The sequence below is a fragment of the Telmatherina bonti genome, assembly GCF_933228915.1.
Source record: "Telmatherina bonti genome assembly, chromosome: 13".
Taxonomy (NCBI): Eukaryota; Metazoa; Chordata; class Actinopteri; order Atheriniformes; family Telmatherinidae; genus Telmatherina; species Telmatherina bonti.
Window position 1 is genome coordinate 8,823,333 of NC_136611.1, and position 24,792 is coordinate 8,848,124.

At 38.8% G+C, this 24,792-nt stretch overlaps 1 protein-coding gene across 3 annotated transcripts in view; it reads left to right on the top strand.

The window, feature by feature from the left end:
• Positions 1–24,792, top strand: part of taok3a (TAO kinase 3a) — a 72,951-nt gene that overhangs the window by 27,582 nt on the left and 20,577 nt on the right. For all 3 annotated transcript variants that reach the window (XM_079252104.1, XM_079252106.1, XM_079252105.1), the window contains exons 2-10: positions 2,495–2,616; positions 12,498–12,737; positions 15,019–15,090; positions 15,682–15,783; positions 16,124–16,169; positions 20,830–20,926; positions 21,348–21,461; positions 22,101–22,192; positions 22,348–22,441. In XM_079252104.1, coding sequence (XP_079108230.1) covers positions 12,606–12,737; positions 15,019–15,090; positions 15,682–15,783; positions 16,124–16,169; positions 20,830–20,926; positions 21,348–21,461; positions 22,101–22,192; positions 22,348–22,441 — 749 coding nt within the window. In that variant the 5' untranslated portion in view covers positions 2,495–2,616; positions 12,498–12,605. The remainder of the gene's footprint in view (positions 1–2,494; positions 2,617–12,497; positions 12,738–15,018; positions 15,091–15,681; positions 15,784–16,123; positions 16,170–20,829; positions 20,927–21,347; positions 21,462–22,100; positions 22,193–22,347; positions 22,442–24,792) is intronic.

Here is a 24,792-nt window from a genome sequence, read left to right on the forward strand (position 1 = left end):
ATTGCAGAGTATGTCGTGTATCAGGAGGAATAGAAAATGAGAGGTGTGTTTCAGGATTTTGATAAGAGCATCAAGCAGCTCAGTACATGTGATTACATTACTAGATCGCTTTATGTTAACCTGCAAGTTTTTTGGGGGGTTGTGCGAACTTATTGAAATATCTGAGTACTGTATTATTAATAATATCAGCAAATTGTGGTGAATTATCAGTCTTTTCCATTTTCTGCAACATTAGGGAGTTTAACATTTCTTTTAAGTTAATGTCTTTCCCTTTTTTTTTTTGTTGCTGTTTTAAAGTACAGCTTTTCTGCCTCTTTTCTGTAGTTTTCTACTTTATTTAGTTTGCTTCACAGATTTCATCTTATCGTTCCTCATTTCAGCCTCATATGTTTGTAAAACATTATTTTCCTTTATTACCACAGCTCTGACACTAACACACACAATAAGATCATGACCACCAATACTCACCTGCTGCAACAGAAAAGAATTTACCAGTCATCCCAGTTCATGGTTTTTTTTTTTTTGTCTTCATTTTTCCTCCTAAATCCATGTTATACGTTGATTAATTTTAGCACATGATGTATTGTTATTTCTCCAAATTACTCAATCGATTTCTTGGCCTGCAAAAGAAATTGTTTTACATGACCAATAATCAATTAATTGATAAACCACTTGACTGTAAAATTATCTACAATTGTTCTATTATAAATAATATATGAATATATACTATTTTAAATGTAATTTTGTTGCATTTGTAAAAACAATGCATTTTAAATTGTTTCCTTTGACTCCATGTCTATCTGAGCCGTAAAGACACATCATGTCTAAGTGACACAACAGGAACAGTGTTGTCAGTGTGTTCAGAAAGAGTTTAAAATAATTGCTTAGGACATTAAAACTCTGTGACAAAATTATTAATTAATAAAAAAATTTAAAAAAAATAAATAAAAAAACACTTTTCCCAACTTCTTAGACCATCTGATTGTATATTTCCATCGCTGGCTGGTCATAAATGCCAAGCAAGGTGGAGAGAGCGAGGAGGAGGAAGAGTGCAGCCACAACTTTCCCAGAGGCTCATGCACGCGTCAGTTTGTGTTATAAATCATTCAGAGACACTCAGACGGGGCACAATACATTTTTCTCCCTGTTCGCTCATCCCTCCATCCTCTCTCTGTGTTTCATTATTGAGTGTGGTTTCCTCTGAGCAGCCAATCTGCCACTCAGCTCAGAAGACTGGATGAAGAGGTTGTTGGGTTTTAACCAAGAGGGCAAGAAGAGTAAAACTTGGATTTATTGCAAGAGGTGGAGGAGATGAGAAAGGAAGTTTGATTTGTGGCTGAGAGATAAGTCACAGGACTAGTCACACGGGGAATCAGCTTTACGTCTTTATGTTTAGCTTCTTGAACATTTTTGTTGGGGTTTGTGTATTTTTGAGGGTCCAGTTGTGTTCACTGCTCGTACTGTGGTTGAATCACCACCTGCTTGTTTGGGGAAAAAAAAAACAAAAAAAAAAACAGCGCAGTAGCTGACAGCGCTCTTCTGTCAGAACAACTCTCTCAGATTTCACATCTCTGTTAACATACTGAGCATGCATGGGTGAGGGCAAAATATTATTTGTGCATGCGTGTGGGTGTGCTTGTTCAGGTTGCTTGTTGTGTCTTTTAACTTGTTTATTTGAAAAAGGAATAAAAAAGCATGTTTGACTGCACACAGAGGTCAGATCCCATCTTTAAAATGCCGAGACATTCAGTAGCCAATGACATCTGGGTCTCCACCACTTCTAATACTCAAACAAGCAGGAGAACAAAAGCCAAAGCTAGAATTAGTTATCACCACCTGACTGAAACTATTACTACTATTTATGTTTAACTCTTACTGTTGGCAATAAATTGTGATCGTCTTCCTTCTGAACTTCTTTTTTCTCTTCTGGAGGTCTTTTACTCCTCCTGAGCCTGATAAGATAAGGGATCATTGTTCTGGATTTTGGGAGTTGCTGAGAGAGTGATAACTTATGATTATGAAGAGATTTTTATGGCCAGTTGAGCTGACCATCTGTTAGTAAAGACATTTGAGAGCGTTTCCTTTTGTTTAGTTCAAGGTGAAAATCGCCTTCTCTCCTCTCCTCTCTCGTTTTGAGCAAAGTAACAAACCTTTTGTGCTGAAGAACATGATATAAATTGGATTAAATGCATTCCAGATGCTTGCCTAGGCTGTGGACTCTTTAGTTTTGGAAATACCTCAGTGAAAAGGAATTAAAAGCAAACGTGTTTTGTTTTTGTCATGTTGGTATTTGCAGGAGTTTGAGTTAGCTCCAGCTGAGTGAGATCATCATCAGTGAAACAGTTATTTTATCGTCTTTTTTTGTTTTTTTTAACACCAGCTGTCGAACTAACTTTGGATTTAGGTCTGAAGACATTAAGTGATGAATGTATCATCAAAACGGAGCAGGTTAATGTTAATTTGGCGACTTCATTTCCTCTATCTTTCACTTCAGGTACGGTAATATTTCAGTCATGAGGGAAGCTGGCAAAACAGGACTTGTGGTCTTCAACTGAGAGGAGACAAGGAGAAGGCGACCGAGACTTCTCTGACACCACCTTTACACATTTCCAACAGGTAACTTCTAAATGCTTCATTCTCTGATGCTTTCTGGACACATCTGTTCTTTTTATTTCACAACTGCAGTGTATTATATGCATTTATGTGTGTCATAATCACTGAGTATGTCTTTTTTTATTGTTTGTTTTTTAAGTGAGACATTTTGTTCACCATGTCAGACATCCTATTCATTCTACTGTTAGACATCCGCCCCTGTAACCAGTCTTTTTGCCTTCAGTTTAAAGTTCGCTGCCCTTCAAGCTCTCATTTATACCATCATCTAACAAACCTTGTCATGTTGAATTTTACGTGTGTGTGCAAAGGCTAAATTTCTCTGGCCTGTACCATTTCTTTGTCTAGTTATTCATGATGTGCATAAACCTTATTGCCCAGACACATCTCTCTTCAGCCTTCGTCACACGATATTGGTAGCATTCACTTCTTCATTATTATACTGAAATGATGCATTTAGTTGGTAATTGATTGGCCACAGTTTGTTCAGACATACATTTGAAGGTGACTTAAAGGACCATTAGGTGTGCGCGGTATTTGTGATCTCTGTGAGAATTAAAGTATATTAATTTCAGTATTGTATAATAGGGCTGCTCGATTATGGCAAAATAAATAATCACAATTATTTTGACTGAAATAAAGATCTCGATTATTGAACACGATTATCCTTATATCTTTTCCATAATTTCTTTTTTTTTTTTTAACTTTAAACCATCACTTTTAAATAAAATGTCTTTAGGATTCCACATATTATAGAAAACAAACAAATAACATGAAGTTTTGTCTTGACAAAGTGCAAATACTGATATAAACTGAATAGATAAATATAAGTAAGGATTAAACAACGCTGCGTTCTGGACTCTGTTGGACATAACTGTCTACCACACGGTTACGAGTTGTTTAATCTGCTTATGCCATGGTCCCACACAGTAAATATTTTATAACAAATTTGTATTTCTTTTCTACAACATTTGCTGAAGCATAGGAACTATTTTACATTGGCCTCGATGTACGTTTTATGCCAAACAACTGCTGTCAGGCTGCAGCGCGTTTCTCTCATTCACCTGTTAAAAGACAGCTGATCTGAACCAGCTGATTAACGCGTTGCTATGGTAACGCCCCGTAACGGAGGGACATTACAGTGATTTAACTCGCCGAACTACATTTGCGTTTATACGAAAATAATGCAGCCAGTTCTCACTGACAATGATATAAACTATGTTGAGGTGAACTTCCACAACCTACTGCAGTTATTCTACATCGACCTGCAGCCGGAGCCGACTGAGACTGGCCGCCTGGGAGTGCTTTAGGACGGGAGAGGCTCCCGCTGCTCCTTCCTTACAGTAACTGCAGAACAATATGTGCCTTCAAGACAGTCGCCAAAACACCAGAAAAGTCTCTAATAACTCCAGTAAAAGTTGCGAGATTCTTTGCTAGTCGCTTTTAACAAAAAAAAAAGTCACCAGATTTAGCAAGAAAGTCGCCAAGTTGGCAACAGTGTCTGAATGAAAGCAAAGCGGCTGTGGGAGGAGTTTACAGCACAGCGCTGCAATGCCAGAGACGCTCGATTAGCAACTGAAGACAGCAGGAGAGGAAACTGCAAAGAGAAAAATAATCACATCCTTTTATTTTCATGATCGTTGAAAACCCAGATCGTAATTGAGGTAAAAATCTGATTAATCGCCCAGCCCTAATTTATACCATAATGCCATTTTTATAGTCACTTTTTTTTTTTTTTTAAATAAAGCAACATTGCTATAACTGAGTGCTGTCATGCCATGGGTATAGTATGTTTACCCATTTAAGTGGGGAAAAATCATATTGAGCTGAAATGCATTTCTTAGATAAGTGATAGCAGATGGGAGCTATTGAAAATGTTAAGTGATCAAACAAAGCAGAAAGTATAAGTGAAACACTTTTCAGGGCTTTTTACTTTATCATTTGCCTTCCATACTTGAGAAAAATAACTTAAAGCTGTATGTGATTATTGCAGGTATAAGTACGGAGGATCAAACACGACACACAGACAGTTTGAGATATTCCAGCTTTGGGTCATGTGTGGCATTTTGTTAGAATCAGACAAGATTAACTCCTTCATGTCAAACTGTTGGAGGAAAAGCCAACGACAGTGTTGTGTAAAATGTGAACATCTCAATAAATTATTCATTGTTTTCCTCATGGGGGTCCTTCATGCAGGAGCTATGCCTGCTCAGTTTGCAGGGGTAGTTGCCGTTGGCCTGTGGCTGTGGTGCAGATCCTCGTCCCCCCTGATCTGGGCGGTTTGTCAGTGGTGGCAGACTCCCTGGTCTCTGGTGTGAACAGATCCCCAAGATATTGGTCACACCAGTGACAAGCCAGGTGTTTATTTCTATGATAATATTCAGTTGAAGAGACACAAAGGTGTGGGGGGGGTGAATGCATGCTTTTAGTGAGCGTATGTGTGTGTTAAAGTGAGAGACATTATGGTCAGATATCTGTTTTTAAAATAGTTAGTTGTGTTTTCTTGTTGTTATGTGAAAAGTTTATGAATATGATTTGAAGGGATTTGTTAGGTGTGGTCTTAGTCTGTTGTCAAAATGTGAACAGTGTGATGAAGATGATTGTTGATGGGTAATTTTTGGTTCAGACACTTCCTATTTAACAGAACCTTGCAAAGGAATTCACCCCCGTTAACATTTTTTGTGTTTTGTTACTTCTTAGTCCAAATGGTTTGTCATTTTGGCAGTATGCATGGGGTCATAGCACCTCCTTCCATACATTATGGACTCTCCCATATTCATTTTTGCTATCTCAAAACCTGCCTTCTTATTTTTAGTTGTGGAAGTAATGGTTTTTTCTCGCCACTCTTCCAGAAAACCCAGTGGTGGAAGTGACGACAGTAGCTCAGAGCAGGTCACCCAATGATCGGATATGTTTGTAATATAATGGAAATAAAAAGCATAAAGAACCAGGGGGGATGAGGTCTTGTTCTGGATAAATCACCTTGTTGGAGAAAAGCATTTTGTGCAGCTGTTCTTAGTTATTCATAAGGTAAAAAAAACTCAAATTAAAATCACCTCTAAAGGTCGTAGTGTCTGTTTAGCATGTTCTGACATAATAAAGATTTTGAAGATAGATCTTTGTCTGTCCTAGGTGGGAACAAAAATTCTTCTTTGACAGACTCGGGGCTTGAGTTCAATTTAAAAAAAAAAAAAAAAAAAAAAAAAAAAAAAAAAAGATAACTGTTTATTTTACGTTTTCAGGATAGTTATGGCAGAGGTAATGAAAGATTTTTGTAGACATTTTTTATGCCAGTTGGACCTTGTAACATCTGCCTGAAGGTAGCAACCAGATGGAGGTGTTGAGTGGGAGAGGTCCTTAGTGATCAGAGTGGCTTCTCTGGGTCTCAGCGTGACTGTACGGTTCAGGCAGAGGTGTTATTTTACTGGCATTTGTTTTGTTTTGCGTTTGCTGGTGAGGTGGCTGAACCAGGAGTAGATGGTGAAAGAGAGTACAGATTCAGTCGGTGAATTGTTCTCCACAGTGAAAACAGTCTTGCTGACACAGAAAGCCTCGAGTTTCCTGAGCAGGTGAAGACACTGCCGGGTTTTTTCGCAGACCGTGTCAACATCCTGTCTGTAAGACAGACGGGTATCAGTTTCGATTCCAAGAGTGCCTCGGTCACGTTTTTGTTAAAGTCTTCGATTTTATTTGAAAACTGGAACTTTTTCCACCTGTTGGCCGGAGATGCTCTGACTCGTGTGAACCAAAGCGATGGAACAATGTCTCTGCCCCCGCGGCACAGCTCCTTTGTCTTCTCAATGCTGAGCTCCACAGACATGCCAGAAAAAGTTTGAACCAGACCGCCGACTGTCTGCTGGTAACTAAACAGAGCTCGTCGAGGCCTGTTCTTTCGAAAGCTACCAGGTATTAAAATCAGCGTAGTGTGGACCTGAAGGTCACAGAGACAGTCCAGCTGGGTGTCAGTGTGGACAGTGTTAAAAAGCAGAAGAAAGATCCATGAATGAAATCCTAGTATGTGGATGTGCAGAGTCCAGCTGTTTGGTGACAAAAGCTAAATGTCTCAGACTTGCATCTTCTACACCACGTTTTCCCCTGCAGGCAAACTGAAGTGGGTCATTTTTTATCAAATATTATGTCTGGAAGCTGATGACACACAACGTTCTCCATGCATTCACACAAGACTGATGTGAGGGCCGCTGGTCGCTAATCCTTCAGGTGGGTTTTTCAAGGCATCTGGATTACGGTGGACTTCTTCCTCTTGTTTGGGACCGAGCCAGAGTCCAGTAGGGGCTGGAATAGCTTGGTAAGGACTTGGTAAGGATTGTTAACTTTATGTGAACTCTGTTTGTCAAATGAAGCCGCTGCTGCTGATCACATCTTCACAGTAAACTGTTGAGTATTGAGTTAAGTATTACTTTTAAAGTATTTTCTTTCCTTTGTTTTCCTCTTTATGGGGGAAAATATCTCTCTGGAATACCTAGCTTAGCTTTTTATTTTGTTCAGTGTTCAGTTTATTCATAGAAAGTTGTTTGGCTTGAGCATATCAAAGCTGTAGTGGATGAAGAAAGTGTGAGACTTGTCTATGGTTTTGAAGTCTTTTATAAATTGAGCAATAGTGTAAATCTTCCTGTCAACGTGTCATCTTTGCGCAGAGAGCTTACAGCAGTGATTTGATTCAGTGGAAAATCAGGGGTTTGTGTTTAGTGAGCTTTATGTGCTGCAGGCAAACATTCCTGCTGAGTCACGCCCGGCTTGGGGACACAGCTTGTGATGGGGGTGTGGTAAAAAGAAAGAACTTTGGATTATAGAACAACTCCGGGCAAGAAGTTTCATTTTAAATGCATGAACCAGAGAAGTTCAGACTGGCAAATAATAATTTGACTGGGAAACAGTGTCAGTGATGGAACTAATTGAAATGGAAGTGAGGTGACAAAGCTGAATTTTTAGTCGCCTGCAGTGCCTAAAGCATGATGCAGTGTTCAGTTTGTTCTCTTTGTGGAACACACAGTGGCACATGTGGCCCAAAGTCTGTTAAGGATTAAATGTAAATTATCTCAACATCTTCAGTAAGGGAGGGGGGAGTTATGTGAACTACTTATTGTGTTATAATACTTATTGAATGGTTTAAGCAACAACATGACTTCGACATCTTACTGTTTTTTGTTTTCAAACCCACAATTACTCAAAGCAGCCATTCACTTAAATTCCATATGTGTCCATGGGGTTGGGTGGAGAGCTGACTTTAAATAAAGTTACAGTCCCACTGAAGATAATGTAGTTTACATGGATACTTGCACGTCAGAATTGTATTGATTTAAAAGCCTATCTCAGGATTTTCAACTGTTTCCACATTTGTCCCTGTCTGGAAGTTTCCTTTTAATCTGCAAATAACCTGGTGTTGTACATTTAAATCAGCCTTTTCATTATTCATACAGTAACAAGGTTGACCCATTTAATGTAATGCAGGAGGCATACATGCACATATTCACTCACACACGTCACACACACGCATGCAGTGCTCAGAGGATTTTACTTTCTTGTCAAATTCTCATCTGCTTACACTATACACACACACACACACACACACACACACATTTTATATATATGTATATAATATATATATATATATATATATATATATATATATATATATATATATATATATATATAAAAAATATTAGACTGGATTACTAAAACTGCAGTTTCATTTTTTAAGAGTACATACAATATACACACACTCATACACAACCTCAAAGCTTTAAGCCTGGCCTTTATAACATCATGATAGGAGTTAAAGGAACTGGATTATTACGTAATTCTTCTTCTTTCTCTTTTGCACACATACACACACACAATCCTCACACACTTAGTGGATTTACTAGGTCTTTTTTTTTTCCCTGTTTTCAATTGGAGCTGTTGATTTGAATCCCAGTAAGAATTCCCACAGTCTGTCTAATTCCTGCGCCTGCCCAAAGCTGGGAGGGGTGGGGAGGACCAGTAAGCTGATAACCACCAACCCCACCCCCTCCCCTGCCTGTATAAACACATAGAAATTAAATCTGATGTGGACAAACTGACTCTCAATGTAGTCACGTTTCTCTCTGACTCTATTATATATTCTCCACACTGTACATTTACATATAAATATTAATGCTGACACTATCAGACACATTAAAACTGTATAGACACACATACTTGCACTACTTCAAAAGCACATGCTATCTGAATGTCAAGAAAAGGATTTTTTTTATTTCTCCTTATCAAAGTCTTTCCTTGTAAAGTGATGAGTGGTTTAAAAAGAAAAAGAGAAATAAAAGCACAGAATTCTATAGAGCTAAAGGAGCAGCGAGATGGGAAGGATAAAATGCCGTTTAAACAGAGATTTTCATGCATCCATATTATCCACAATGGCAAATGCACAGTGTCTTATCAGATAGTTTTCCTTCTGTTTCATCTGTAATTCTGCTTCCTTGCAGTTGCAAGAAAATTTTTTTTTTCCCCCTAAAATTAAGTTTGTGATCCGTATTAAGTTCTGCATTTTTAAGCTGTGGATGACCTGGATTTAAACCACTCTCTAGTGTCATTTTCAGCCTGAGAAGATAAATTAAACCAAACAAAATACAAAAAAAAAAAAAAAAACCATTTGGTTTTATGTTTTCTGTTCTTCCATGTAAGAGGACACAGTCTGATATCCTGCTTAAATCTCTGCTGCACCAACGATATGGAGCCACATCCACCAGCGGATGTTGTACTTTTTGTTGAAACTTGCTAGTGCATTAATTAGTCATAGACATACTAAATGGGGATTTTATGGAGGTTTTATGTACGAGGTGTGTTTCTTGCATGAACTACATTGAACTTTGACCCACATTTATATATATTATTTATATATATTATATATATTATATGGACGCTTAGATGTGCAAGTCTACATATAAAACTACTGGAAAAGTTTCCGAGTAACTCTGTGGTTCCCGTGTCTATCAGATACATTTCATTAATAAAAAAAATACTATATGTGTTAGCAGCCTGTATTTTTCCCCACCCTGCTGAGAAGAAAGCCTTATAAGGAACAAAACATTATTAAAACATACAAATATTTGCTAATATGACTTATTTTAAGTACCCCTCACTACAACCTTATAATCCTCTTTTTTTTTTTTTTTTGGCTGTGTTTATGAGTGTGACTGTGTGTAGAGTCCAAGCCATATTAGCATAAATCATTTAATCTCCCCCACACAGGCTATGTAACATGTAGAGGAGAGTCCCCTATGCGTCCTGCCAAGTGAAAATTATTCATGCACATGCACAACAATGTATACCTATACTACTACATGGACAGTGTCATAGTGTCATACAGTTGTTTGGCTATGCACATGCTGTAAAGACCCCCCCCCCCCCCCCCCCCCCCCCCCCCCACCCAAGCATTTAATCTGTCTAAGCCATTTGCCTAATCAGCTCTCTCAGAACAATGCCATTTGTAGATCCACAGTAACCGTGCACACTGGACTAGTAACAGCCGAGTCCCCCTGTGTTACAACCTGTTGTTGCCAAGTTGCATCACTTGACACATCTTATGAGAGGTAAACAGGATGGAGAGTGGGAACGCGCGAGCAGGAGCTGTTCAGGCTCAAGTGGTCACATGCCTTTAGGTTTTCACTTGCTCCATTTCTATTACCTGTTTGTTAAATTAGCACAGACACATGGATACAACCAGTCAGTCCTATAGGTCTCTTTTTCCATTTTTCTTGTCCCTTTCATTGTAATATTTTCCTCTTTGTTGTATTTTCTTGAATGTTAGGAGGTATATGACAGTCTGTGTGTGTGCACGTGTGTGTTCTTAGCGTGTATCTGATAGGGAGGGAGTTAATATGGAGGTTGTTTCAGTTGTTATCCAAGCTTAAGCAGGAAAAATGAGGGGAAGCCGGGCTGATGCAACCAGAAGACATTCAGACATATTCAGAGTAACACACAGGGACACAGGTTCATATTGTTAGTCCATAGCTACACAACAGATGTGCACTGAATAAAAATTGAAGCGGCAAACCCCTCATGAGCATGCACAGATGTAATCACAGAAACCGCTTGCAAATAAGACAAGGTGTGGCTACAAGTTGCTTCCCAATTTTTTATTTTATTTATTTATTGATTTTTTTTTTATTTTATTTTTTTTTTTTAGAAGAGATCATTTCATGCAAGTGCTCCAATGCTGTCCTCCTCAATTCATTTATCATTTGTCACACTGTTTCGTCCTAGACTTCGGTAGCTCAGCCAAAGGTTACATGCTTCTCAAAAAAAAAAAAAAAAGCACATGCTTTAAGGTAGAAAACGTGTAACTCTGCTTCTGTGCTCTTTTGACTTTACATGAAAGGGGTAAGATGTAACAGTATCTTTTAATGTTTGTGAAAATGGAATATAAAAGAAAAAGGTTAACTTTTTCGCAAAATCCCATGAAATTGATTTTATTTAGGCAAAATAACATCTGAGTTTTGTCAGATGCCATACAAGTGTTGTTTTTAGAACGTAGCAGTGTGCTGTTTTGCCTCAGGAGATGCAAGATGCTGCATGTGCCTCATTGTATCGTTGAGGTTTCCTTTCTCTGCGTGCCACTCTGATATCCTGTATACTAAGAAAAATGGATCACCAATGTTCAAGAAGGAAAAACATGTTCATACAGTAACCTTAAGACACAAGGCGTTCATTCTTCATCAGGACTGAAAACATGAGTCAGGTCTTTAGATAAAGTTTTAAAGATTCAAAAGAAGTTTTGTGATGAATTTATTGAAAGTTGTTCTAGCTGAAACTTGTTTAGCAGGCGTGGAAAATGTCTGGCTGATTATTTTCTTTTTCTTTTTTTTTCTTTTTTTTTTTTTTTTTAAAATATTGAAGTTCTTTCAATGTTTTCAAGGTTAGTTTTCTGTCATTTTAAACTGCTTAAGTTTGTTTTTCATTCAACAGCTATACTGAAAACTAACACCAAACTTTATATAAGGATAAATTATGTTAACATATTTGTTTTTTTGTTTTTTTTTTTACTATTTGTTTCTCAAGTTAAACTTTTTTGCTCCAAAATGTAGCATGAAAGTGTTAATGGGTTTAATTTGACACAACATAATTAGATTTTGGGACGTTTCTAACGAAAACAAAACCTGAAAGTTAATGTTGCCCAAACCCTTGAGGCTTCCATATTTGAGTGTGTGATTCTGCTGAACAGAGAACCTAAAACTTTGCCTTTAAGCCTGATATTTTTGGAATGGGTGTGATGGCTTACATCCCTTTAAGAGCAGGGAATTAGGATGATGCTGATGCTTAGTGTCTTGGCCTGTGTGCCCGTGCATCTTGCTGCCTCTGCCTGTGTGTCAGCTTTCTCTCTGCGTGTGTGTGTGTGGCCAGCCTTTGGGGCCAGATTTGCTTGCTGCATCTGGCTGATGTGCACAGAGATTTCGTGGTAGACAGAAAAACGAGAGACTGTAGAGAGATGGCGTGTGAGCGTGTGCATGTGTGTAAATGTATGTTCTGCATGTGCAGTGAAGCTAACTGGAGCAGGGTGTCCGGGATGCGTACACGCTTGACAGCCTGACTGCAGCCTTGTAATACATAACATTTAGTATTAGTGTATGTATCCGCACACACATGTACAATTATTACACTGCGTGCATGTGTGGAAGTGATGCATCCATGACTCAACTTCAGCTGTCAAGTGTGTGTGTGTGTGTGTGTGTTTTGTGGGTGTGTATATAGGTTGACTGATACTTAGATGAGCAGCCTGATAAGATATCTAATTTGCCAACATATGACTGCCTTTTTTCCCACATTCTTTTTAAATTTTTATCTCTCATCACGTAGAAACTGGCAGTGAGACATGCTAAAATTCTTTATTTCAGGTCTAGCTGGCCAATGCCGGGGCTGTCGTGGACATCTGGTGGCGGCAGTAGCAGCGGTAGCGTGTATGCGAGTGTGGTCCTCGGCGCCTAGCCCATGTCCAGCCCATAATGCCGTCATCCACACGGAAAGGGGTGCCGAAGGACCCTGAACTGGCCGACCTTTTCTTCAAAGATGATCCAGAGGATGTTTTCTGTGACCTGCATGAGATCGGACATGGCAGCTTTGGGGCCGTCTACTTTGTAAGTACCATTTCCCAAATTCTGCAGGTTTTGACTATTGGACTCAGTTTCACGGACTCAGAACACATCAGAATTTATTTTTCTGATAAATTTGCTGCATCATGGCCTGGGTCGTATTACCACTTTTGCCCCCTGTAGTACATGATAATTAATAATGTACAAATGTAGATTCAGTTTATAAATTAGTAACTATCACTTCATTCTCTATTAGTTTGATGACATAAACATGTAATTCGCCACATGAGGGCTGTTTAAGTGGAGACAGCTCCCCTCTCAGCTTCATCTCTGCAGCCTTTCTTGTTAATCTCATCATCTCGAATCACTCGTCAAGCCTTTGATTCTAAAGTTGCATTAAAATGGGTTTTGTGAAAGACTGCTGCATCCTTGGCTCCTTATTCATTTTTCTTTCCTTCTTCTTTCCTTGTCCCCTTGTTTCCTCCCCTCCAGATGCACAGCTGGGGGGTAGTAAGCCTCCTCCCTGCCTCAGAAAACAGCTGTTCTTTGATATAGATAAAACAGGGAAGTTGATAGAGGATTGGCATTTTCTTGACTGCAAGGGCTTTACTATCCCCTTCTATCCCATGTCAGCCTCATACACACACACATGCACACATGCACACACACACACGACCAACACATCGCTAGTCACCCTGGTGCCCATGTCTGTCTGGCTGACAGCCTCCAGTGTTGGTCTAAATCCTGTCCTGATGCCAGTGCTGCACTCACTGACACACTTATGCTGTCTGCATTACAACTCGCAGACTCGCTGTTTGCCTGAGAAACATGCAGATAAAGACATGAATTCTTTGCTATGGTGCAAAATAAATATTAAAGGTAATAAAGTAAACAAACAACTGCCTTTGAAGAGAAAGAAAGCTTAATAAACTGCAGTATTGTTAACATACTAAATGTTGACTATATTTTTTGCATAACTAAGGCTGCTGTCTTTCATTATTACCTGGTTTTAGACAACAGATGAATGTTCATGTGTGTGTGTGCAATTTTTATCCAACACATCCTGCTAACCTCCAATCATATGGCAGGGATTGTATTTTAGTGAGAGCTGGAGATGGAGGGCAGAACTGCAAATTTTTTTTGCTGCTACTCATTAAACCTACTCCTAATAATTAGCACTGAAACGCAGGAGCACATCATTACTTTTATGCAACGGAGCTTCTCTCATCTTGATTTTTAGAGACCAGAGAAAAGAATTGAAGTGAAAACACAAATCTCGAGTATAAATGATGCATTTGCACAAAATCCGCTGTGGGATGAAATATGCAACATTTGTATGATGAAAAATGTGTTAAACTGTGTGTGTATTTGCTGCTTGCTAGAATCAAGGGTAAACTTGGTTTTAGATGAGAAGCATGGGGAGTCCCCCCGCTGACTATGCAGACCGCTGCCGATGGTTTTACACACACACACACAGTTATAATGTATGGTGAATGGATTATACATTTGTAATTACTGCTTTACTGATCCCTGCTTTATTCTGCAATAACAATCAGCCTGAATGCATTAGAATATTTTAGTGTTGCAAGATTTTTTTTCATGCTGTCTACAGCCAGCTAGAAGTACACCGCCACAGAGGGAAAGGCTGTTATGAATGCATGAATTCACAGGCAATCAGTGGGATCACATTAATCTAAAAAGAAAAAAAAGTCAATTGGGAATAAACTGTTTCCCGCTGTTACTGTAATTCCATTTGAATCTCAATACAAAATTCCCATTTATATGTTTGGGGATGAAGCCAGGATAAGGGCTTAGGCTGAGTTGCAGCGTTGCTTTCCCTGAGGCCGAAAGCTTCCCAGGTTAACAGCGCTGGTTTAACGTGGGCATGTGGAGTGACACTCGGACAAAACCACTTAGCATTTATCCCAGTTAGCGGATTGCTGTTATCTGGTGGAAAATTAAGACATGAGACAATTTGTTGAAGAAGTTTTTGGTAGATGTTCCACTTTGCGTGTGCATTTGGATATTTTGCATGCTTTTAATATATCTGTTTCTCTACTTAAGGAAATAAACCAGTTTTTGCACAAAAAATAGACATTTTCCCTTTCCAGTATGTGCTCTAGGCCTCCTGTAGTCCTCCATAGTAAGATATGTATGTGACTCCCTTAATTATGTATAGTTAACATCTTAATAGCACATTAGTTACTACTGTATGTTCAGCAAAGCCATAAAGGAAAAAAAAGTATTTTTATTTCTTGTGTCTGCTCACTGTATGTGTTTTCTGCTTTAGCTAACTTTAATTTCTTCTGTTTATTTTTTCTGACAGGCACGTAACTCTTACTCCAACGAGGTGGTGGCCATTAAAAAGATGTCCTATAATGGCAAGCAGACTACCGAAGTAAGAAAGAAATCAGCTTGATGGTTGCATTTCTCTAACCTGTAGCTCTTATAAAGCCATGGTCTTATCATTTGTCTGCATGATGTTGTCCCAAAACGAAAAGACGACACAAAAGAGCTTGAGGCTTGCTTTTGCATTTTAGAAATGGCTTGTGATTCGTTATATTTGAGAATCAAAAACTATGTGAATATAATTACTCACCACCAGAAGCAAAGCTTGGAAGAAGCAAACCACTAAAATTTCTTCACAAATCTTTGTTTTGGACAACTTGTGATCACAGTTTACTCTGCAGCTGAACTGGAGTTCTGATCTCTGTAGTTTAATAGACTTTCCCTTTTATAAACCAGAGTAACTGTTCTTTATGAGGGCTTTTGGTTGACTAGAACAAACCTTTCAGTTCTGTTTCTCATGTTTATGCAGTGTAATGAATGGTTTTGTGTGTAGTTTGACACTAGTAAGAAAGATGGAAAAAGCTGTAATTCCTGTGTGAGTGGAGACCACAGTATTGGTATTAAAATCACAACAATACTCACTGAAATGATCTTGTGATTGCATTTTGTTCACCATCTGTGTCTGAATTTGTTTTGGCAGAAGTGGCAGGACATCATTAAAGAAGTCAAGTTTTTGGGACAGCTGCGACACCCAAACACGATTGAGTACAAAGGCTGCTACTTGAAAGACAACACTGCCTGGGTTAGTGGGTCCTTCTAACTGTATTCTTCTGTTCTAACTCTGTTTTATTTTTTAACTTTGGTAACTTTTAGTGCATTTTTCCCTCCATCCTCTTCTCAGATTGTTTTTCCCTTATGTTTTAATTTCTTTTCATGTCCCACTAGCTGTGTTCTCCCCTTCTGCTACTCTGTCTCTACATATGCTGTAATTAATACCACCTCCATCACTTCTTCAGACTCAGTTTGCAACAAGAAGCAACTTCACCAGATTTACTCCAACTTGAAGTTTTGTACCAAGGATAATTTTTTAATGCAGTGCTCGTCTTGTGGGTCATTAATAATTCAGTTTTTGTTCCTTTCAGCTGGTGATGGAGTATTGCCTGGGCTCCGCATCAGATTTATTAGAGGGTGAGTATCTGAAATCATCTTTAATATGCTCACCGATTACAAATTCTGATCACAAAACAGTTTTGTTTTGTTGGTTTCAGGCTAATAATCTCCATTTATTTTAAAACCAAACTCAACTTCAGGTTCTGGAAGTTTGATCTTTTTAGCACCAAAGGCGGTGCGAAGGCCTATTGGAACTGTAGCGTTTCTTATTATTTTTATTTGGACAAAAGAAGGGCTTTTTTGGAGGCCCGAACGTGCTCAAAAGCTCACCAAAATTTGCGTACCCCCCACGGGAATGTGAAAAATGTAATATTTTGGGGTCCTTGTAGCTGTTCGGGTGTTCAGCTATTTTTGGTGCCTTGCCACTGCATGTCATCGATCTTAATGAAATTCATCCACATGATCTACATGACAGGGCAAACAAAAAAAATTCTCTTAACGTCATGGTGAAAAGTTGACTGGAAGGCGGCTATTTTCAGTCAGTCGCCATTTTGGCGTTTTACTCACCTTGCATTTGAAAGAACTCCTCCTGGGGCTTTTTTCTGACTGTGCCAAAAATTGGCAAGGATGTTCAGGAGGTATGTGTGATTAAATATTGTTATTTTTTCTAATAGGAAATTTAGTTTACGAGGCATGGGGCCTTAAAGGTTGATGTCTCGCCATGAAAAATTAAATGGGTATAACTTACACATGAAGCAACATTTCTGCACCAAATTTGCTAGATATAATGGCAGTCCTCTCCTACAGAGTTCTATATGTCAATAATTTGATTATGGCCCTGGAGGCCAAAAGTGTTGTTTTTCCACGCACAGACCGATAACTCTGGCTATCTGGACACCACCAAATTGGGTCAGACAGTAGAAAACTTGTTGGTAAAGAGATCCGGGGAAAAGCGTTGGTCTACGCTGCACGACATGCTCGTGACGCCATGGCAAGGTTCCATATGGTGCCGTGAAATCATTAATCCCTATAAAATTCTTAATTTTGATCTGATCACTCAAAAGTTTATAGGGTTTAATCGGTGCCCAGTCCTGAGCAGATTTATGTGACCATGGCTGGTCTAGACCTAAGCCACTCCCACTTAAGACAGGAAGTGTTTTTTTCCACGTTTAAGGGTCATCCTCCCCAGCAGATAATCCCAAACACTTGAAACTACTCCAAAACATGTCAACCTCTTTCATGATGTCACATTAAAAAAACTCAATTTACTACACCAAACATGACATTGTGAATAGTGGTCCGACAAAACCTTTGATTGCCACCAAACTTGCCATGATTGATGACGGTCAGGCACTGAACTAAGCCCCATTGAAATATACTGGTTAAGATGCAACATGGCTCCATAGCGCCCCCTACAAAATTTCAATCAATCAACCTCGGCCACTACATTGACTAATATGGATGAAATTCAGCAAGAATGTAGAACCTTCTGGTACCTTCAAAAAAGTTTCTTGGACATATGAGCTAAATCAAACAGGATCGTGGCCATTTTGAAAAAGGTGCCATTTTTGGAGTAATTTTGGGGTCATTGCTTTGCCATGCATTTTGAAGAACTCCTCCTAAGGATATTATCCAATTGACACACAAATTGGTCAGGATGCTCACGAGGCATGTGTAATTAAAAGTTGTTTTATTTTTTCTACTAGGGGATATCGTTTAGGAGGGGCGGGGCCTTAAAATTTGTTGTCTCACCAACAAAGACTAAATGCTAAAACTCCCACATAAAACAACATATCAGCACCAAAATTGACACATCTGATGGCAGTCCCAAAATGAACAAATGTGCAAGTCAACAACTTGACTGCGAATTAGCCCCACCCCTTGGCAACAAGAAGTGTCTCATCCCATGAACCAGGAAGTACCTGTAACAAAGCATGAAACCATTGATCTTCACCAAACTTGCCATGACTAATGACAGTTATTTCCTGAAGTGAGTAAAATTAAAATATACTGGAGAAGATGGTAAATGGCTCCATAGGCCCCCTACAATATTTCAATCAATCAGCCCCGCCCACTACATTGACTGACATGGATGAAATTCAGCACAATTGTAGAACCTTCCAGTACCTTCAAAAAAGTCAAAGAAGAAGTCGGGCATTTTGAAAAAGGTACCATTTTTGTGGTCATTTTTGCCAATTTCTTTGTCAGGCATTTTGAAGAATTCCTCCTTGGGATTTTATCCAACTGTCACCCAAATTGGTCAGGATGCTCAGGAGGGATGTGTGATTGAAAGTTGTGTTATTTATTCAAATAGGCAATATCGTTTAGAAGAGGCGGGGCCTCAAAGTTGATGTGATGCCGAGAAAAGAAAAAACAGCCTACCTGCACCAAATTAGCTAGTTATGCCAGTAATATCTTTTACATATGTGCATATCAGTAATTGGATTATAAGTTAACTCTGCCTCCTGGTGACAGGAAGTGACCCTTTTTTAAATCCTAAATGGCCTGATGTGCAGTCTGTCTGCGTTATTTATCGTTATATAAATGCAATCTTGATGCAAACTTGAAACACAAGATATAAAAGTTGAATTATTAGCCAATACAAAAGCCCCAAATGTCACACTAGTTTTTTCAAAGTTCCCCTTCACTAAAAGTGTTTATATTTGTCAGGACATCAGCTGCAAAATGCTGCTGGTATCTGTGCAATACCTTTCTTAAGAGATGTTTTCACATTTATTTTCTTTTAAGAAGTCTTTGCTTTCCCAATCATCCGACATTTATACTATGGTTTGATACATGACAAATTTTAAAGGCATTTGTAATTCAAAGCTGGCAAGAAAAGCTTGAAATCTTTGGATAAAAAGACAAAGTCCAATAACTTGGTATAAACAAAAAAAAATGTTGAGAACAAGACTTAAACCCTAAATCAGGCCCACAAATTACAACTCAACAACCTGCCACACAACTATGGCACATTTTTGATGCTCAAGTCTGATTAGACTCAAACACAGGAGGCTAAAGATCTGACAAATCGGTATAAACTTACAAAAGTCAACTGCAGATGTGCACCGGACAACATGATTTTATTTTCAATTGTTAAGCTTGATAGACAAAGTAGCACTTCCAGGTGATGTGAATGGAACTCCAATTCCAATACAGTTTTATGTTGGGGAATAAAGCTTGCATTCAGTTGATGCTGTTAGATTTCTACATGCAAAAAAGCCATTATGAGCAAGTGAAAGAAGCATTAACCAGCTTGACCATATTGTCTACAGAAAACTATACTCTTCATCTAATTTAACTTTTAAGCTGTTCTGCAGCCAGACTTGGTATAACAAACTGAATGACTGTTTAACCTTAAGAAGTTTCTGGACGAACAAACCGTCACTATCAGATGGCTACAGCTTTCTTTTAAAAGCCATAAAACCTCATGTTCTCTATTCATTTCCTGTGGTTGCTTCATTTTGCCAAGCGAACCCTACTGAAGGTTTGCTGTGATTCTGTGCTCGGTATTTGCAGTTGTTTTCATGAGTGCTACGGCAAGATAAGATTCAAGTTTATCCACTCACTTGTAATTTGTGTTTTTAGGTCAATGATCCAATGTGTTCTTTTCTCTAAAACCTCTTTATGACTGAAAACTGTACATTTTGATTTACTTTTTAACTGAACAACTTCAGGCTACTCTTATGCTTCTGACTGTTTAGCAACAAGTCTTTTATTCTCTGATATAATTTAAAAGGTATTGGGAATGTTATTTTAATGTTATATTTGGCACCAATCACTTATATTCCACAGAACTTGAGGACTTAAAGTCATGACAAATCAAGAACATCACACCTGTCAGCTATCTTCAGTCACCTGACTCTGTCCCTCAGTACCAGAGGGAGAAAGTCAGGAAATAAGAGGGAAATACTGGCTCATGACAGAAAACGACCTGTCATTGTTCTGGGTTTTGAAACATAACTGATGCAAGGTTAACATATAGTTTGAATGTACAGCTGATTAAGGTGGTGAGAAAGTATGGAAAATGTATACAACACATAAATGAAAATACAACACACAAACACTGCAGCATGCACAACCCCACCCTGCCACGGTGGATGTTTCACGTTAAATGTGAAGTAAGCTGGTTAATTCTTTAATTGCACATAAAGACGCAGACCCTGAAAGTCTTTGCTTCTTATGGAGTAAGTTGCAAGTTTTACTCTGCTTTGTCACCTTTTTCAACGCCCGAGCAAGCAACAGTGGAACCAGACAGGAAGTTGAGACCCCCGTGTTTGTTTTTCAAAATTATTTTATTTGCAGAGCAGAGTCACTTTCCCAGAGTACAATATCACACTCTTTTTTTATAGTCTAGAAATGTGCAGAAATATAGACTTTATGTTCATATGGATCCATACAATATAATTTATATTTGTCCCATCTGAAAAAAAAACAAACAAAAAAAACAAAAGGAAAAAAAAATTCTGAAGGTGTGACAGCTTTTATTTTCCCATGGCGGTGTGGCATGATCATTTACATGTGGTGGAAACCCTGATATGTTTGCATGTTACTGTCATTTATACCAGGACTGGAGTGAAATGCCAGTGTTCTCCTTTAAATCAAGTCTGCATCTTCACTACTCTGTGTCTTTATTGATCATGTTTACTCCTTATGCAGAGCATCCTTTCTGCTCATTGTCATTATTCAAGTCTTCAGAAGGCTGCGACTTACTTCCACTGCTCTTATATCTCCCAAGTTCACAAGAAACCACTCCAAGAGATGGAAATCGCTGCCATTACCCACGGTGCCTTGCTAGGACTGGCTTACCTACATTCCCACAATATGATTCACAGGTGAGTTTGTTTCCATCGTTGTTTTTAACATTTCCTGTTAGGAACTGGAAATACACCAGACACATTGAGACATTCATTCATGTATTGCTGTGTTGAGAAATTCAGTTGTAGGAGACTCAGTAGTTCTTCTTGGACATCAGTGTTGGGTTACAGCCCTTCTCCATCTTTGCTGCCCACAGCATTTAACTTGTAAACCAGAAAGATTTCATCATAGTCATCATGTCAGTGATGTTTTCAGCCACAAGGAGCTTCACTGCAGGAATTCAAATGTACATAACTTCTGTAAATACTCACCACCAATGATCATCTTAATGTGCCAACAATGATCATCTTAATTAGCAGGAATGCTTCACATTTACATAACCTGTAAATCTCTCAGCTCACATGAACGCTCCTCTGACGCCCCTCTTTCCCAACACAGAGATGTGAAAGCTGGTAACATCCTGCTGACTGAGCTGGGTCAAGTCAAACTGGCTGACTTTGGCTCTGCCTCCATTGCCTCACCTGCCAACTCCTTTGTCGGAACACCTTACTGGTCAGTATGCACAACCCAGGATGCCACAAAGAATACATGGCGCAAACAGCTGATTTAGACTTTATTGTGGACGTCTCTGTTCACATTTTGTGGATTTTGCGTATTGCCATGTGCAACAGTGAGAAGAGAGGATGATATTAACTTCACCTTCTTGGGAGGGCGGGCAAAGCGCCTTTCTGACTTGATGGATGAACACTGATTTCTCTGTAGCAGTTACTCCTGCTAGTCATGTAAAGTTCCTCTCTGAATGACAAAAAACACAACACACCAAAGGATTTTATTTCCTACTTTTATGTGTTATTGCAGGTTAACACTAGAATGCATTTTCTTGTCTCCATATATGCATAAACTCATCCGTAGTACCTATCCCACCACATACACTTATTCACATGCACTTGCTAGCTTTGATAATGAATGAAATCCTCTCTTGAACAGCTGGACTACTTGTGACACACACAAAAGTTGTCTCACACTGCGTTTATGGAGCCACATTTTAAAAACTGAGCCATTATCACAGCAAACCAGAGTCTTATAAAGCTCAGAGAAGCTAAGCAGATTAAAAAATTTTCATGGATTTTCCCACATACTTAATAAGAGCCAGCGTGTCTGTGTGCTTGTTTTTTTTATTTCTGCCATCAGGATGGCCCCAGAAGTGATTTTAGCCATGGATGAGGGCCAATATGAAGGGAAGGTGGACATCTGGTCCCTGGGGATCACCTGTATTGAACTTGGTGAGTAATTTACCCATGTTATTTAAAATTCAATCTACCTCTCATATATGCTTGTCTGTGCTCTGCCTCATCCAGGGAAATGCCAAATGCTCTTTTGTGAAACTTTAACGCAGAAATAACTCTCTCTCTGACTCTCTGATCTTTTCTTATGTCAGCGGAGCGAAAACCACCGTTGTTCAACATGAATGCCATGAGTGCCTTATATCATATCGCACAGAACGATTCCCCCACGCTGCAGTCGAATGAGTGGTGAGTAGAAATCTTCTCTCCTTTTCCCAAATGTTTTCCACTGGCTTTTTTGAATCATGTGGAATAAACTTGTATTTCAGAATGCTGTGAAGATATGCTTTGTTTGGATTTTTATTTATTTGGGCACAGATTCAATTTAAAATGCGATTCTCACGATTCTTCAATATTGCTGAGTTTTGTAGACTAAAAACAAAAAAAAGGTACAAAATTTTTTTTGCTTGTCATTTTTCTTAATTTCAATTAGGAATAAACACAGTACCCAGACCATAATTCTCCTGCCGAAGAACACAAGTAAAAAGATCAATAACCATAAAAATGACAACCAAAAAAAAAAAAAAAAAAATTTAATGGGTTGTTGGTATTTATTTTTAAAAAAATTATTTTTTTTTGACAAAAAAAATAGATTTTAAAATTGTGAAGCATAAAATCCAGATATTCAGTGTTTTTTTTTGTTTGTTTGTTTTTGTTTTTTTGTTTTTTTTTATCTGATTTCCTACCTCTAGTATTTCACATTAGCAGAGATAAGCAGAGAAGCCCCCTCCCACATGTTCCAGCTTGTCGAGGGGGATTCTAAGACATTCCCAGGCTAGCTGAGAGATTTCATCCTTTCAACGTGTCTTGGGTCTTTCCCTGGGTCTCTTCCTGGAGGGATGAGCATGGACCATCTCACCATGGCTCTATCCAGGAGGCATCCTAACCAGATGCCAGAGCCAGCTTGTATAGCTTCTCTCAATGCAGAGGAGCAGCGGCTCTACTCTGAGCTGCTCCTGGATGACCGAGCTTCTCACCCTATCTTTTAGGGAGAGCCCGGCCACCCTGCAGAGGAAACTCATTTCAGCTGCTTTTATTCGCAATCATGTTCTTTTGGTCGCTACTCACAGCTCAGAATCATAGGTGAAGTTAGGAATGTAGAGCGACCAATAAATTGAGAGCTTCGCTCTATGGCTCAGCTCCTTCTTCACCACAACAGACCGATGCAGAGTCTGCATTTCTGCAGATGCTGCACCGATCCGCTTGTCGACCTCATACTCCATCTTTTCCTCACTCGTAAACAAGACCCAAGATACACAAGCTCCTTGCCTTAAGACCGGACCTGGAAGTTCTGCTCCACCCTTTTCCGGCTGAAGACCCTTGTCTTAGATTTGGAAGTCTGGCTCTTAATTTAAAATGTGATTAATCAAAATAAATCCACAGCCATCCTGTGATTAATCAGATTAAAATGTGATATTTTTATGACAAAACAATAAATTTATTGTGCTGATTCATACAACAGCTCCTGGCAACTGTGAAAATTAAGGTCCAATCCGATCTATGCTGAGCCAGAGTAAGACACCCCTGTGTTAATCCTCGCGGCTTCTGCGACACGCCATGTGCAAGGTTACACTCATAAGTCTATTATGCAATTACGAATGAAACCTCTGCAATATAAATGCTGTGTATTCATTCACCCCCATTTCTGCTGGGCTGTTGGTTATCAACATCAAACAAATGGGCACAATTTCCAACCAAACTGACACGTCTCCATTTCTGAGCAAGCAGCCTGCCTTGCACGTTATTTCATGCAGCTTTCAGCCTCATGACTTGTGTCTGACATCCTCTCGGGTCTGTCCTTCCATTCATCAAGATTTTTTAAATCTTTTTTATTGTTAGGTATATAAATTAAACCAGTAGCTTCCAAACCTCTCTTTACTATTTCATTACATAGTAAGAAATATCTCACTCTTCCAGCCATGTCCAGTAGTGTTCCCAGATGTCAACATGATGTTTGACATTTTTCTTTGTTTCTTTTAGATATGACTAAAGAAACTGGATTAAAACATATACCATAATGTAAGGAATTAAAGTTTTCTAAAGACCTTTAAATTGTACTCTGAAGCACAAAGAAGTCAGATCTAGACTGGTAGAAAAAAAGACAGTAAAAGGTACAAGAAAGAATTGTGTGATTTAATGATGCAGCAAATACTCCCAACACATCTGAGTTGCTGTAACCAGAGGATGTGAGATGAAGCAGTCATCAAATATTAACCCTATGTGTGACACTTGCCCTGTAATTCACCTTTATGCACTGTCATTCTCTCACTACCATGAAGTAAAAGTGCTGCATGTGAGATCCCGGGGTATGTAACGTCTCAATATGTTGAAACAATCTGTCTCCTTGGCACAGCAGAGTGTTGCTGTTTACCTGCTTCAGCGCAGTCACAAACAATCAGCAGCCTTGTCAGCTTCTCACCCAAATAACAATGTTTCTTTTCTTCTTTTTTTAAAAAAAAAAAGCATAGCGTGAACAGATAATCAGAACCATGAGACAAGAGCAGTGTTTTTTTTACTCAAAGTTTGCTTCCTGTCTGCAC